Source organism: Pelophylax lessonae (assembly GCF_965119305.1).
Source record: "Pelophylax lessonae genome assembly, chromosome: 8".
NCBI lineage: Eukaryota > Metazoa > Chordata > Amphibia > Anura > Ranidae > Pelophylax > Pelophylax lessonae.
Genome location: NC_138775.1, coordinates 177505249 through 177520824, shown reverse-complemented (window position 1 = coordinate 177520824; position 15576 = coordinate 177505249). Strand labels below are relative to the sequence as shown.

Below are 15576 nucleotides of genomic sequence, written 5' to 3'. Positions count from 1 at the left end.
TCAAGTGACGATGATTGATAGGGTGACAGATGACGATGACTGATGGGGGGACAGGTGACGATGACTGATGGGGTGACAGGTGACGGTGATTGATGGGGTGACAGGTGACGGGCGATGGTCACTGATGGGTGACAGGTGACGGGCGATGGTGCACGGCGGTACTGATGGCAGTCTCTGGTGACCGGTGAATTTTAGGCTACGTTCACATGTGAGCGTAGCGATCGTGGGCAGAATCACTGCGATTCCGCCCGTGATCCAGAAATCATTGCAAATTGCAGGGCGCCTGTGCGTTGCCTGTGATTTGCAATAGCACCCCAAACGCTGTGCGATGTTGCTGCGATTTCCGCCTGCCGAATCGCGGTAACATCACACAAACAACGCATGACGCCCCAAAGAAGCTCTTGTATCTTTTTTGGGCGTCATGCGTTGTTTGCGCGATGTTACCGCGATTCGGCAGGCGGAAATGGTGGCAACATCGCACAGCGTTTGGGGTGCTATTGCAAAAAACGGGCAACGCATAGGCGTCCCGCAATTTGCAATGATTTCCGGATTGCGGGCAGAATCACGGTGATTCTGCCCGTGATCGCTGCGCTCACATGTGAACGTTATGGGTGTCAATTTCTGGGCACTGATGAGGTGACTGTTGGGTGACAGGTGACATTGGGGGGGGCTGAGGACTGTGTGGGGGGACCTTTATTAGTGTGATTTTACTTTTGCAGGTACACAGAGCAGTAACTCACTATTTCTAGTTCTTCTCCCCTCATACTGGAAACTGTATGAGGAGAGAAGAGCTAGTAACAGTCAGTTACTGCTCTTTGTTTACATTTTGTGATCGGCTGTGAATGGATTCACAGCCGATCACATAGTAAAAAGTCACTGTCAGTGACTGTTTACTACCGCCGGTGACAGCTGTGTTCCTACGGAACACAGTGCCACCGACATGACCGCGCTGCGCGCTCCCGATCGCGCATGCGCGGTCATCTCCCTGCCGCCTCCATTGTGATCGGCTGTGTCATTGGAACACAGCCGATCACGTAGGAAACAGCCACGCCCAGTGGCTGTTTCCCCCCTGCCGGTGACGGGGGGTGTCCCGGGGACACCCCGACACCGGCAGTGCACGGCGGCGCGCCCGCGATCGCGCGCCTGCCATGCATTTTCTGGGTCACGTCATATGACGTCCGCCCAGGATAATAGCCGCACCATCCCGCCGTCATATGACGGCGGGCGGGCGGTAAGTGGTTAAGGTTATATTGTATGCTTTTAAAGTGATTGTAAAATCTTATTTTTTTTTTTAAATAAAAACATGGTATACTTACCTCCTCTGTGCAGTGGATTTGCACAGGGCAGCCCGGATCCTCCTCTTCTCGGGTCCCTTTTCTCTGCTCCTGGCCCCTCTCTCCTGTCGACTGCCCCACAGCAAGCAGCTTGCTATGGGGGCACATGAGCCGAGCTGCAGCTACGTGTGTCCATTCAAACATGGAGCTTCCGTTCAGACCTGCCCCCTCTCTCTCCCGATTGGCTAACTGACTTTGATTAACAGCAGCGGGAGCCAATGGCTTCACTGCTGTATCTCAGCCAATCAGGAGGGAGAGTCCCAGATGGCCGAGGAACTTGTGGACATCGCTGGATAGAGAGGGGGCTTAGGTAAGTATTAGGGGGCTGTTACACGCAGAAGAATTTTTATCTTAATGCATAGAATACATTAACATAAAAAACCTTCTGCCTTTGCAACTCCTTAAAGCGGAGTTCTGGCCTCAAAATTATTTTTTAGATAAAAATACCCCTGGGACAGTCAGAGCTAGTGCATTGCAGCAATGATACTGTCCCAGGTGTCACTTACCTTTTAGAAGAAATACTTACCTTGAAAATTTCTTGTCCAGCGCTGCCATCTCAGGTGTGGGCAGCTGGAGCCAGAGCGTCCTCTTCGGTCCCAGAATGCACTGCACCGGCCCCGCTCGTCACTTCTGGTGCAGGCGCATCATCCCTGCACAGCTTCTGGGCATGCTCAGAAGCTGTTTAGCAGGGAATGACGCGCCTGCACCGGAAGTGACGAGCGGGGCCGGTGCAGGCGCATTGACTCCTGGGAGCGATGACGTTCAGCTCCCAGGAGTCAATGCAAGCAGGAAGAGACGGTGCGGGCCGCGGCCGCAGAGGGAGGAAGTGGAAGGAAGGTAAGTATATTTTCTTCAATAACAAGGTAAGTAAATGAAAAAAAAATCGGGATTATCCAATTCTTTTTTGGTGATTTTCAGCAAGCGGATGGGCCAAAGTTGTTTTTTAGGCCGGAACTCCGCTTTATTCTCATTCTGCATATCTATATTTTTTACTATTTATCTAGAATCTTTGTTGTAAAAACAAATACAGGGTGCACCCATGACTCTGGATTCATGGGGCACTATGGTTTTCTACAGAAAGTACAGCAAAATCTGTTTGCTTTTAGGTTCTCTATCTCTATAATTGAAACTTTGTAGAAAGTAGACAGGGAGATGGAGAGAAATGACAAACAGTATATCATGGCGCTCTGCTAGATGGAGAGAAATGAGTTGATGCTTTGAATCATTAACTTATTTGTGTAGATTTGTAGCAATTGAATTTTGTATATAGTGGGATTTTTTCAACACAGCAGATAAAAAGACCATGGAAAAGCAGCCAATAGCTCCATGTGCCTGAATATTTAGAAGAAAAAAAAAATTTAAACAATAAATAAAATGTATATTTGCAAAACCCTAAATATTTTCTTTAAAAGTACATTTCCAGGATTACACAGACATAGAGAGATCCCTAATGTTCCTGGGCATCAGTTTTGTTGACTGTAAAATAATAAGGTAACAAGGAAATTTGGACCTGCAAAGTCATAAATTGTCGGGGTAAGGACAAATCTGAATTGACCACTGGCCATTTACATGTTACCCCCTGCTTCACAATCTCTGGATGTATAAAATGTGGTTTGTATCAAAATCAGTTTAAAAAAAAAGAGCAAAACCAGCCATGCGTAGATCAAAATTTTGCCGGTTCAGCAGGAACTCGTCCAAGTTCGACCCATGTATGGGTACCCTGGTTGTAAAGAAGTGGATCTATTGATCTATTATTAGATCAATGCTGTTCAATCAGCGTCACCGGCTATAGCCACCAGTACTAATAAGTGTATTTTTATGGCATGGAAGTCTCCCCGCTATCAAAATACAAAGCCTCAGCGTGGAGGATTCCCCTATTCACCTGCTGGTTAAACTAAGAGAACTGACCCATCTATAGCCAGTTTAACATCTGATACCTATCATTTGTAAATTGCAACAAAATTTAAATGTTGAAAATTATATTGCAAAAGTAGTTCAGTCACTGTAAGAAACTGCTGTTCCTGCTCTTAAAGTGAAGCTAAACGCTTTTTCCTGCCTGGCAGTCTCAGAACAACTATGATATGAGAAAAAGGTGGATCATACGGACCTGGTCAAGCAAGACAGCTGAAGATTTTGTATCTGAGAGAAGACCAGTAGAAGATGGAAGTGCCTGCTAAAGAGGGGAGTGTGGACATTGCAGCTTTGGAGGGGTCGCTTTTCATTCATACTTGCACACTATGGCAAAAAGCTCATGAGAGCCCCATATTTTTGTTTAGTTTTGGTGGCTTAAAAAAACACACCCATTTTTCTTCAGTCTTCTTGTCATTCCTGTGACATAATGGGTCCTTTCCCTTCTCCTCTGGTGGCAGCAGTGTGTGGTCCTTACTCATTGGACTGGATCATAGAGCAATGAGTCTGAAGGGGACACTGGAGAGGAGGCAATTATTGCAGCCAGAGCTGCTTTTTTATTATTACACCTGATGGATCACTGAGTTTCTTTTATTCTCCCCGAAATGGAGTTGGGTTTTAATTTACTATAAGGAAACATAATTTACTGTATCTTGCTTGCTGTTTTCAAGAAAAAATGAATATCAATGTGGTTAATTTGTGTCAATAAAACATAAAATTGTAGACTCAATTTTCCTTTCCTGGTGCATCTTCAAACTGTATTTTGTTGGTTCCTCAAGTCAAAAGAAGATGGGATTGTGTAGGCAAAAACGTGACTTAAAAGATTATATTTATTTTACAATTTACATACAAGCTGAAAGCTTTCACCTTTGCTTGAGGAACCAACAAAATACAGTTCTATTATCTAGGGATGACGGCAACCACCCATGCCATTAGTATTTCCATAGATACCTTACTGGTGCATCTTCATGGCAGCATAGAATTGGATTGTGGCTCTACCACCCACAACCTGATAGGACCGTTTAACTATAAATCAAAGACAGATCGGGTCTCGCAGCATTCTCTGTAATCATTTGGGTGGGAATCTGTATGCTGTCATGAAGATGCACCAGGAAAGGAAAATTACGGAAAGGTGAGTATACAATTTTCAGTTTTCCTAGTGCATCATGGGAGCATACAATGGGAACTAAGTCTCCCTATGGGAGCGTTAAAGAAAAATTTTGTAATGGTCAGTAGCACAAATATGAATTTTCCATGAGCCGGGTTCACCTAATAAATTGTAATGAAGGTGTCCTGACCCCGCCTTAAGCCATGTCAAAACCAAGGACAGATTTCAGCTTTTCTTAATGTAAAGGTAGCTGACAAGCAGGTCATCGGAGTTAGATCAACATCCAGGGGTAAAGACGGTAAATTGACTTCCTATTATGAGTGGAAGGAGAAAAATACCCCATGGATAAAAAGCAGTCTGGGGTTTTAGGACTGTTCGGTCCGGGTAGAATGTTAGTTGAGGCGCCTTGAGTACAAAGCCTGCAGCTCTGACACGCTTTTCACAGAGGTTGTAGCAACCAGAAGTATGGTCTTCAGGGTTAGATTTCAGAGTGTAGCCGATTCTGAAGGATAGAAATGAGGCCTTGATAGAGCTGAGGACCGTAAGCAAGTCCCACATAGGGAACAATAATTTCCTGGCAGGTCTATAACTTCATGCAAGCCTTTTAAGACTTGCATCACTAAAGGGTTAAGGACCTTTAACCCCTGTAAGGTGCAGACAAGGTTGAACATCTCTGCACATAGGCCCCTGTTCAGTCCCAGTTGTAAGAACTGCAGAACCTTGGCTGGTTTAGGTGATAAACAACTCCAGGCTTTTGTTGTGTGAGATCTGCATAATTTACCTATATTCTCTGGTAAGTATAAGACCTCTCTGGCTTGACACAAGGTAGCCACTACCTGCACTGAGCACCCTTGACTTGGTAGCCTCTGCCTCCCAACTTCCATGCCATCAAAAGTAGTCTCTTGGAGCTGGATGGCAAGACTGGCGATGAGAGAGCAGATCCATCATAACTGGCAGAGGCAGTGGTGACTCAATGCTCAACTGTAGGAGAGAGACACTAGAGCCTCCTATGCCAAAATGGTATAATTGCAATTATTAATACAGGAAGTTCAACTAACAGCCTATGAATTCTACCCTTCCACTGCTGTATAGGCACAGTACAATTCCAACTCTCTGCTCAGGGAGCTCTGAGAAGTGAGCGTTCGGCGGTGTTTGATCGCACGGTTCTCAGTCTTAGAGCCGGCAGAGACAGATGCAGCATCCACCTAGGTAAATATGATTCTAAAAAAATAAAAAAAATAAAAATCCCATACTTCTCTTTTAAACTGCAAAACATTTTTCTATATCTAAAGTAGATATTGCATAAAAGCTCTTTACCTTGAGCCGGTCTCCTGCTTTCTTGTCAGACATTTATGCAATATTAAGAAGGTTTTAAAGCCAAAACGTTTATTTTTATCTTAATGCATTCCTTGCATTAAGGTAAAAAATGTTTTACAGCTTTCTGTCCTCCCCACCTCATTAAATACTAACCTGGTCCTCAATTGATCTAGCACAGTGCATGTGCCATTGCCTCTTGCCACGATCAATCAAATGTTGTGAGGTAGTGGGGGGGGGGGGGGGGCAAGCCGTGCTGTGTGTGTCTATGAAGCGCGAAATGTTATTATTACATTTTTTTCTAAATTGCCTTTAGTAGCACCTAAAGATATAAAGGGCAAAAGCTTCCTTATCATAAATTTGAAAAAAAAAAATTGGAACATCATACCATATTTCAATTTAATAAAATCTAAGTGCTTCAACAAATTATTTATAATTTACATTTATATTTATATTGTTATATACATATTATATTTATAATTTATATTTTTTACATATTTTACATATGGTAGAAAAAAAGAGGGGGGGGGGGGTAACTGAAATATAAAATAATTATGTGCAATATTTTATAATTACTTAAATTTTACATATATATTTTATCATTTCATTTCATTCAAAATGTTTATATTTTATTTCAGAGCATAATAAAGCAAAGAAAGCAAATATATTCAGATAGATATACAGAAACCCCATACGTTTCCATTAACATATTTCTGATAGCTGCACAATTGAAACCTGTATATGAATTAAATATGTATTAAAATGAAACCTGTATATGAAACTAAGGTTATACATAGTAAGGTATAGCTCCATATTCATTTCAATGTTCTTACCTGAAAGTGACGAGTTAATAGATTTTTCCGGTCTTCCTCAATTTGCCTAAATTTGGACCTTAGACCCTTCATTTGGGTCTCCATCTTCTGTACATACTGGAAATCTCTTTGTGTGCGGAGATTCAACACTTCTATTGACTGTGACATGTTCTGTACCTGGAGGGTGTATTAGGAAACAATGGTACATATTAACTATTTGATAGTTATTTTTACAAAGATGTTTATTTAGATAAGTCATGATGAAAAAACTGAGAAGAATGCTAAAAATATTTCATTTTCATATTTTAACATTTTTTTTACATAATTTTTTCTTAGGGTCCATCGTGTTAAATGAAACTTACTATATAAATCTAGCATTTAACATACTGTACCTCCCACACATGTTCACAATTTCCTATGATAATTCTGTTATGCAGAATTAGGGGTGATAAGCATAGGCGTGAGCAGTGGGGAGGGGGGCAGGGGTGGTGCAAGGTGTGCTTGGGCATACCTTAATCACACTGTGCAGTGCCGACTTTCCCTACTGATAGACTGCCGCGCTTCCCCCCCATGTTGCCCCCCCCCCATAGTGCTGCAGGCTTCCCTCCTTTTCCCTTGGCTGCTGCGGGGGTGGGGGAGTGGATGTTTTAGGATGGAGAGCAGAGGAAAGGGCTAGTCAATATGTCATTTACTGGCCCCTTCCTTTTCTAAATGAACACAGTGAACACACTCACTCACTGTTTTCATGCATAACTGAAGCATAGTAAACTGTGTCTACCATGCTTCAGTTTGTGAATGAACAGGAAGCTGCTCAGCACAGAGCACTTTCCATTCATTCACTGTCCAGTGCAGCTGAGGCTGCAGTGAAAGGCATGTGTGTTTGAGCTTTAGGGTGCACATCCTAATGCAATAGGCTGTGCACACCTATGGTGATAGGTAAATTATTTAAAATCATATTTAGCACAATTTCCTTGTTACGGACCATATTTGATCCCAAATTTTCTGTATAAAGCTACATCTTTTGTCACACAGTATATAATTTTAAAACTTTTGCATGATGCAAACACCACAGTATCATACCAGGAACTCCCAGAAATATGCAAATGTTTGTCTGCAGCCAACTCAAATTAAACAAGCAATATATTTTTCCAAGTCTTGAACATACAGGGTGGTAGTCCACATGCATGTTCTAACTCATGGGTGCTCAACCTGTGGCCCTCCAGCTGTTGAGGAACTATGGGATTGATTTACTAAAGGCAAATAGACTGTGTGCTTTTCAGGGTGCAGTTGCACACTGGAGGTGCAGTTGCTCCAGAGCTTAGTAAATAAGCAAAAGTTTCACTTTGAATACCCAATCATATGCAATTAAAAAAAAAAAAAATATATATATATATATATATAATTTTTGCTTGCACATGATTGGATGATGGAAGTCAGCAGAGCTTCTGCTCATTTACTATGCTCTAGAGCAAGCACTCTTGCAGAGTGCAATTGCATTTCAAAAAGTGCACAGTCTCTTTGCCTTTAGTAACTTAACCCCTATAGGTCCCATGAGGCATTGTAAGCTGCTGACAATTACAAGCATGACTCCTAAAGGCAAAGGCATGATGGGACTTGTAGTTCTGCAACAGCTGGAGGGCCACAGGTTGAGCACCCATGTTTTAACTTCTTCCTTGCTAAAAATTGCTTTTTTTCATTGCTGCTACCTTATATTGTACTGATATCTTTCAGTTAAACAGTTCAGTGAAGTTATGAAAACCTGAAGCCAGAAAAAGCAACATTTATATTTGACTATTGATTATTCTTTATATAACACAATTTTGGTGTCTCAAAGACAAGAAGATCCTATTTCCTGGATCAACTTTACCTATAAATGTTAGTATCTGGTTATGTTATGTACATTTAGGAAAGAATCCAGGCATTAATTAACCACTTCAGCTTTGGAAGATTTCACCGCCTTAATGACCAGGCCATTTTTTGCAATGCGGCAGTGCATTATTTTAACGAAAAATTGTGCGGTCATGCGACGCTGTACCCAAATACAATTGATGTCCTTCTTTTCCCATAAATAAAGCTTTCTTTTGGTGGTACTGTATTTGATCACCTCTGTAGTTTTTAGAGTTTGCGCTATAAACAAAAAAAGAGCAACAATTTTGAAAAAACATTTTTTACTTTTTGCTATAAAACATTCCCAATAAAAAAATTTAAAAAAATCAAAAATTTTTTTTTATCAGTGTAGGCCAATTTGTATTTTGCTATATATTTTTGGTAAAAAAAAAATCTCAAAAAGAGTATTTTAACCACTCTGCAACCGCTCACAGTAATACTACTGCGGCAGAGTGGTTCGTTATCGTCCAGCCACGTAATATTAACGTGACTGGACACTCCCCCTTCTGGGCGGCGCTTGCGCGCCGCCGGAGGCTCGCTCCTGCTGTTTTCATTCACAGCGGGAGTCGGGCCAGGGGAGGAGCAGCGGCGATCGCCGCTGCTCTTACCCGATCGTCGGGGATCGAGTCTGGAGATCCGCCCGCTGTGTGTAAACACAGCGGGCGGATCTCCATAGTGACAGGGAGTGACAGATCGGACTGTTCAGCATAGCTGGACATCCGATCTGTCCATGAATCACATAGTCACCTCCCCCCCTACACGTCAGTAAGCACCAGGCATACATTAACCCCTCCCTCTCCAATAAAATTAACCCCTTCCCTGCCAGTGTCATTTTTACAGTAACAGTGCATATTTATAGCACTGATTACTGCAGTAATGTCACTGGTACCCCCAAAAGTGTCAAAAATGTCAGTCAGGGGTCCGGTCTGTCCGCCGCAATGTCGCAGTCCCGCAAAAAAAATCGCAGATCGCCGCCATTACGCGTTTAAAAAAAAACACCAAAAATGACAGAAATCTTTCCCTTTGTTAGTAAACGCAATAACTTTTGCGCAAACCAATCAAAATACGCTTATTGCGATTTTTTTTACCAAACATATGTAGCATAAAACAAATTGGCCAAAAATTTTTAAAAAAATTGGTTTTTACATCTTTTTTGGGGGGAATTTCATATAAAAAAATGTTAAAAATATTGTTATTTTTTCAAAATAAACGCTCTTTTTTTGTTTATAGCGCAAAAAGTAAAAATCGCACAGGTGATCAAATACCACCAAAAGAAAGCTCTGTTTGTGGGAAAAAAAGGACGTAAATTTCGTTTGGGTACGGCGTCGCACGACCGCGCAATTGTCAGTTGAAGTCGCACAGCGCCGAATCGCAAAAAGTGGCCTGGACGGAAGACAGCAAAATCCTCCGGTGGTAAAGTGGTTAATTGGTTTGTGCAAAAGTTATTGTGTATACAAACTAGTGGACAGATATTTATGCCATTTTTATATGTTTTTATTAGTAATGGCGGCGATCTGCGATTTTTTGTGGGACTGCAACATTGCAGCGGACAGATTGGACTCCTAACTGACATATTTGACACTTTTTGGGGACCAGTGACATTAATACAGTAATCGGTGCTAAATAATATTCACTGTTACTGCATAAATGACACTGGCAGGGAAGGGGTTAATACAGGGGGTGATCAAAGGGGTTAATGTATGCCTAAAAATGCTTACTGACTGTGGGGGGGGGGGGGGGGGTTCTGTGACAGGCACAGAGAGATCTGGGTTTCAGCAACGCCCTGCCATAGTAACTGTGCGTGGGGTGGTTGGCAACTGGTTAAACAATCTACTGAGCTGGCCAGTACTAGCTCTTGAGGGAGTCTATTCGACATTTTCACAGCTCTTACTGTGAAGAAACCTTTCCGTATTTGGTGAATAAATATCTTTTCCTCTAGACGTGAAGAGTGCCCCCTTGTCCTCTGTAATGACCTTAAAGTGAATAACTCAAAACCAAGTTTACTGTATGGACCACTGCTGTATTTATACATGTTGATCATAATACCCCCTCAATCTCCTCTTCTCAAGAGAGAATAAATACATTTCCTCTAATCTTTCCTCATAGCTGAGCTCCTCCATGCCTCTTATCAGTTTGGTTGCACTTCTCTGCACTTTCTCCAGTTCCCCAATATCCTTTTTGTGAACTGGTGCCCAAAACTGACATTTTTATATACTTTTCTTTTTGTCATTTATATCCATTGACATATTAAACTCATACATTTGGGTCGACATTCTTTTGCCCTAACTCCGTGGAATGTCATTGTTTACAATGCTGTTGTGTATTTGAATATGTTTTAACCAGAGATGTACAAGCCTCTTTTTTGGTGCGAGATCACACATTCATTGGTTGATTCTCCTACTTTAAAATGAGGCTTAAATGGTACCTAGAACCAGTGGGGCTTGACTCCAAAACGAGGCTTGACTTACACTAAGAGCAAGGCTTGAATGCTCGCACCCAGAGCGAGGCTTGAATGCTCTCCAGTTGCCATCTTGGTTCCAAATCGAGGCTTGGACATCTATACTGCTACCAACATGTCTATACCTTTGATTAGAGCGGTGGGGACGGATGTACCCTGCCTATTTTTGGAAAGTATATATTTGTGTGGTGTAGGACATGAACCCCATGCCCCAGATGACGTTAATTATAGCGAAACACGTCAGGTGGAGTCCATGTCCTTGAGGTACCACGTACCACCCTGTATCGACTTCTAGGATGTCTTGGATCTATTAATGCTCGTTTTATACTGTATTTCTGTAAGTGTTTAGCACTGATTTCTTTTAATAAACTGTCAAGTAGTTTTACACTATGTTACTGTTTCATCTTTCCTTCATGGGCACTACTATGGTGTAAAATTAACCATCAGCCATGACAGTACCACCACCTGCAATATAATAGAGGAAGCTGATTGGATCTTATATACTTCTATATCATGCTTGTCTAGACTCTTAGAATTTTTAGTCTAGACCTCTGATAAGGAGGCATTTTATATCAATATTGGTGGAGGTGCACTTGGGTGATCAAAAGGCACACCAATTATACTTACTGTTACTGGATGCTCTTCAAGGAATTCACCTGCATTGTTCAGAACAGCATCAGGTGCTCACACTTAATGGACACTTGTTTATTCATTATCTATGTTTAGCACGTCAACATTTTTTATTGTTTCACATTGATCAGGACTGGTCCTGTTGTGTTGTTGCTAGCAGCTTGCACTTTTATATTTAGTCTTTATACCTGCACAATCATTTTCTTGTTTATATTAATAAATGTGCCTTCTCTTTGTCCCCAGTTACCCACTCTAGGTTATTTTGTAAAGGGCCTACATGCTCAGACCTGACCTTTTTACTATAAATATATTTGAAGAATTTTTTTGGGTTTTTCCTACTATGTTTTGCAATCTTTCGTTAGTTTTGAATTTTTGTGGCCTTGATTTCCTTTTTACACATTCTGTTTTATTCTATGTAACATTTAAACAATGATAGTGTTCCTTAATTTTTGTATTTTTTAAATGCTCATTTCTTATTATTTATAGCATTTTTAACTTTAGCTGTGTGCCACATAGGATTTATTTTTAGCATTTTAAACGTATTGCCCAAGGGAATATATTTTGCAGTATGTTCACATACAGTCTTTTTGAAGAATTCCCATTTCTGTACTGTGTTCATCGATGTCAATATTCCCTCCCACTCTAAGTCTTGGAGAGCAGCCCTCACCCGTGGAAAAATCGTTTTCTTAAAGTTAAGTGTCTTTTTTTATTTCCAGCATGTGCTTGTTGCTTACAGCTTGCAATTAAAGGAAACCATGTTATGGTCACTGCTACCCAGTTGTTCCTTTATATTTTATGTAAGAAAATATCTTTTTCACGTGGGGTTGGTGTTTGTAAAAGGTTGAAATTCATAGACATTTGCCCTTTTAATCTTAAATTGCCTTTTAATTTTGGATCAAACACAGAAGAGGGAACTTAACCACTTAAGCCCCGGAGGATTTGGCTGCTAAAAGACCAGGGGGTATTTTGCGATTCGGCACTGCGTGACTTTAACGGACAATTGCGCGGTCGTGCGATGCTGTACCTAAAGGAATTTGACGTCCTTTTTTTCCCACAAACAGAGCTTTCTTTTGGTGGTATTTGATCACCTGTGCGATTTTTTGATCACGCGCTATAAACAAAAAAAGAGCGACAATTTTGCAAAAATAACAATATTTTTCACATTTTTTATAATAAATTCCCCCAAAAAAAAAAGTAAAAATCAAAATTTTTTAACATTTTCGGCCAATTTTTTTTATGCTACATATGTTTGGTAAAAAAAATAGCAAAAAGCGTATTTTGATTGGTTTGCGCAAAAGTTATTGTGTTTACTAACAAAGGGAAAGATTTTTGTCATTTTTGTTGTTTTTTTTTTAACGCGTAATGGCGGCGATCTGCGATTTTTTTTGCGGTACTGCGACATTGGGGCGGACAGATCGGACCCTTGACTGACATTTTTGACACTTTTGGGGTTACCAGTGACATTTCTACAGTAATAAGTGCTATATATATGCACTGTTACTGTAAAAATACACTGGCAGTAAAGGGGTTAACTTTATTTGAGAGGGAGGGGTGGTGTGTGTCCCTAGGGGCGTGATTCTAACTGTGATTGGCTGTCTGTTGAGCTGTAGTTAAACTGATCAACGGTCCTACATAGTAGAACTGTATGATCAGTGTTTCTACACAGGGAGAACTGACAGGCAGCTTGTTTACACAAGCTGCCTGCCTTTCTCCCTCTCCCCCGCCAATCGGCGAGTGACCGGCAGACATCGGGTCCGCCGGTCACACGCGCGGGGGGTCCGTGACCGCGCGGGAGCGCGCCGCCGGCGGCGCGCGCACGCTCCCGAGAGCCTCACAGGCTAGTGACGTTAATTAACATCACTTTGCCTGTGAGGGGCTGACTGCCGCAGTAAATCTACTGACGGCAGTCGGCAAGTGGTTAAACAATCAAATAGTCAGTTCAAGTTGCGATGCTAAGATGACTTTTCTTTGTGCATTTTTTCTTTTAAATTTTGTGTTCATAAAGTAGCAGGCACGGTCTAGGCCAGTAAAGTCTGTCTAAACTTCAGTTGTAAAATGAAAAATGTTATTGAATGATTAAGATGTAATAACAAAGAGAAGTGGAGTCTCATGAAATGGAATTTTTGGGCAAGAACCAGAAAATAATTGTAATAGTGGAACACATTTTAGGTAAATTAAGTTGGCATGTAAATGAGACTTCCTGTAAAAAAATTCACTGGTATTGGAACACTTCCAGTGACAGTGTGTCTATTTGGTAGACCATGGTTATGGTGCAGCATGAAAGCATGTCTGATAGATGGATTAGAGAAGGTAACCCAGCATTGCCTTAGCCTAGTTGTCTAAAACAGATGAGAGTGATTGTTTATATTGTCTTACAATATATTTAGGAATAGAAGGTATTTTTGCAAGCAGATTTTCAGAACAGCCTGAGAAATTTTGTATGCTGGTGTTTTATAGGTCATGAAGAATGCAAGTTGTTACCTTTGAAGGTACAAGAGAGGTGAGAACAAAGATATTGTAAGTCATACGACTGTGATCAGAGGAGAGCACAAAGGAGAGAAAATCAGTTCAAAAGAGTGACAGTGTTAATGTGAGGAGAAGTCAGTCCTGCTTGTAGCAGCATTACATAAATGCAGCGCAGCTACGATATTGCATGCAGTGAACAGACAATTTATTTAGACTTTAGTAGGTGTTCGGACATATTTCTAATGTATTTTGTTATTTTTGGATAAGAATGTGGAGCACCACAAAAGCAATAGATCATTATGTTCTTACTCAATGACACTGGTAATAAACATTTTTTTTTCTAAAGTTCAGTCCACATTTATGTACATGTCGAGACTTGCAATGGGTTTTCAAATGTGCCTATTTACATTATTGTGCAATTTTAACATGTGCACTTCTTACAAATGTAGTGATATGATAATTACTCTCTATTTTTACTAAGTGTACTTACTTTAAAGTGGTTATATACTCAAAATGTATGTGTATAACCACTGGCGGGTGACCCTAGAAGAGATACGGGGCCACTCTCTGCAATACCATTGCGCAGATCAGGTAAGTATAACTTCTTTTTTATTTTAAATAAAAATAGCCTTTACAACCACTTTAGTGAACAGGAAAGGGCAATTAATAAAATTAAAAGAAACAATGGTCCATTTTCCAATAAGATTCAAAACAGTAAAAAGTATTCCTGAACAAACCAAAAGTCGTTTTTTAGGAGAGCAAGACATAAAAAAATCCTATAGCTAACAGTAAACTAAATGAAACCTAAATACCTATTAACCCGTTGCCGGCCGCCCATTGCAAATTTACTGCAGCAAGGTGGCTCGGTTGCGCAAACCGACGTAACTGTACGTCGGTCGCACGCCGGGCTAGGGGGCGGGCGTGCGTGCGCCCGCCGTCCCCGCAATGTTTTCTGATTCGGTTTAGAACCAATCAGTCATCAGGTCCAGGTCAATGATTTTTGGCCTGGAACTGGTGATCGGTTCTGACTAATTGCAGAACGTCCTGTGCCTGTGTAATGTAATCACAAGCACAGGAAATGATACAATCTTCTCTCCTGGAGCCCTTTTCGGTTCCAGCATGAGAAGAACATCTACTGTGAGTACACAAGCACTTCACTGACACCAGTACACATAGGCACACATTTTACCCCCTTACCCCCCCTAGTTAACCATTTCACTCCCTGTCTATATACAGTATACAGATAATTTACTGATCCCTGTATTAGTGTCACTTGTGACTTCAGTTAGTGTGAGACAGTTAGTGGTAGTTAGAGGGAGTCCCAGATAGGTTTAGGGTACCCGCCATATGTGCCCTAATAAATATGTGTAGCGCCCTTGTCTTAATGCAAGGTTGCTGTTAAATTTAGTTGCTGGGCCTTAACTAGCTTGGCTGTAATTTTACTGTGGTCAATTGAACTTCTTTCTTAATCTGGTTTGACTGCATTTCTCCCTTCCGTCAGTAGGTGGCACTGTTGCCTCTGACACTAGTGTGAGAATTACAGTTAAACAAACTGTTAATGTCCATGTCTCTCTCAGCCAATTACAGTGTCGCTACGGCATTCTGGGAGACCTTATTTAAGCGAGGGGAGGTCCAATAATCGCTCTCTTCCCGCCCGGA

General features: G+C 41.3%; 1 protein-coding gene across 2 annotated transcripts in view; it reads right to left on the bottom strand.

Moving 5' to 3' along the window:
- The window catches only part of OLFM3 (olfactomedin 3), a 369646-nt gene that overhangs the window by 20504 nt on the left and 333566 nt on the right, over positions 1-15576 (bottom strand). For both annotated transcript variants that reach the window (XM_082266132.1, XM_082266131.1), the window contains exon 3: positions 6498-6653. In XM_082266132.1, coding sequence (XP_082122258.1) covers positions 6498-6653 — 156 coding nt within the window. The remainder of the gene's footprint in view (positions 1-6497; positions 6654-15576) is intronic.